The following is a 1,599-nucleotide window of genomic DNA, read 5'->3' on the forward strand; positions in this document are numbered from 1 at the left end:
CCCCACTGTCACCACTATCACCAATATCATCATCATCAGTGTCACCATTCTGATCATCACCATCACTACTGTAATCACCATCATGATCTCCATCACCACCACTATCACCATTATCACCCCCATCATCACCACCACCACCATTTCTACCATCATTACTACCACCACCACCGTCATCATCGCCATCACCACCACTATCATTATCACCACCATCACCATCATCATCACTGTCACCACCGCCATTCTGATCATTATCATCACTACTATTACATCATCATCATAATCCCCATCACCACCACTATTATCATCATCCCATCATCACCACCACCATTGTTACATCGTTACCACCAGTTCCACCACCACCATCATTATCATCACCATCACCACCAATACCATAACCATTATTATCATTACTCTCTCCACTATCACTGTCACCACTATAATTGCCACCATCACCACCACTACCAGCACTTATTAAAGCAGTCATTTTATGTCAGGAGCCATGCCAAGCACTTCACAGATTTACTGTCGTTAATTCTTCTATGTGGAGTACATAAATTATTATTCCGGTTTTGAAAACAAGCATACTGCTTCTTAGGGAAGTTAGATAACTAATTCAAGGTCATCCAGTTATTTGGGGCTTTTTATCCAAATGACAGCAGCTTCCAGTCAAAAGGCAATTACATTTATCTAGATGTGTGGTGGGGAAACAATCAAATGGAATTATTCTTCAGATAGATTTTAATTCTTGATCCTTAGGCATCTTTTAGGATTTTAGCCCTTTTCCAGACTTAGGCCATTAACTTGCTCACATGAAACTTTATTTATTAAGTACTCACACTGTCCAGTCTGAACAAGAAAAGACCTTATTTGAATAAACTCAAATCATGCAGTCGGTTGGTAATGAGTCACAAGTTGTTTTAAAATAGAGTAATTTAATTTATTGAATTAGTTTGCTTGTTAAATGGTGTACTAATCTTCCGGACTTTTTTTCTTTCTGGTACTAGGGCTTGAACTTAGGGACTGGGAACTGTCTCTTAGGTCTTTTTGCTCAAGTCTAGCACGCTACCACTTGAGCCATAGTGCCACTTCCAGCTTTCTGCTGCTAATTGGAGATGAGTTTCATGGGCTTTCTTGCCCAGACTGGCTTTGAACTGTGACCCACAGATCTCAGCCTCCTGAGTAGCTAGAATTACAAGGGTGAGCAACTGGTGCCTGCCTCCTTAGCTTTTGCAATTACATTTTTTTGTGTTTATCTTGTTTATGTATATGTACCTTCAAGGGTTTATTATTAATTTGTGTGTTTGTATGTGTGTGTGTGCTGGTCCACTGTGTGTATGTATGATAGTCCTATGCCTTAAACTCAGAGCTTGGGCCCTGTCCCTTAGCTTTAGACTCAAGGCTGGTGTTCTACTACTTGAACCATTCTGCTGGTCAATTGATTGGAGGTAAGAGTCTTATGGATTTTCCTGTGCAGGCTAACTTTCAATGGGATTTTCAGATTTCAGCCTCCTGAGTAGCTAGTATTACAGGTGTGAGTTACTGGCTCTGGACTTGGCCTTAAACTTTTTTTTTCTCATTGGAATTAATTTCTTTTTTATG

At 40.1% G+C, this 1,599-nt stretch overlaps 1 protein-coding gene across 1 annotated transcript in view; it reads right to left on the reverse strand.

Moving 5' to 3' along the window:
- The window catches only part of LOC105983103 (ctenidin-3-like), a 797-nt gene extending 398 nt beyond the window's left edge, over nucleotides 1-399 (reverse strand). Inside the window, exons 1-2 of the mRNA XM_013012912.1 lie at nucleotides 335-399; nucleotides 7-191 (exon numbers count right to left, since the gene is read on the reverse strand). Coding sequence (XP_012868366.1) covers nucleotides 7-191; nucleotides 335-399 — 250 coding nt within the window. The remainder of the gene's footprint in view (nucleotides 1-6; nucleotides 192-334) is intronic.
- Nucleotides 400-1,599: the final 1,200 nt, after the last annotated feature.

The sequence above is a fragment of the Dipodomys ordii genome, unplaced genomic scaffold (genome assembly GCF_000151885.1).
Source record: "Dipodomys ordii isolate 6190 unplaced genomic scaffold, Dord_2.0 Scaffold1, whole genome shotgun sequence".
NCBI lineage: Eukaryota > Metazoa > Chordata > Mammalia > Rodentia > Heteromyidae > Dipodomys > Dipodomys ordii.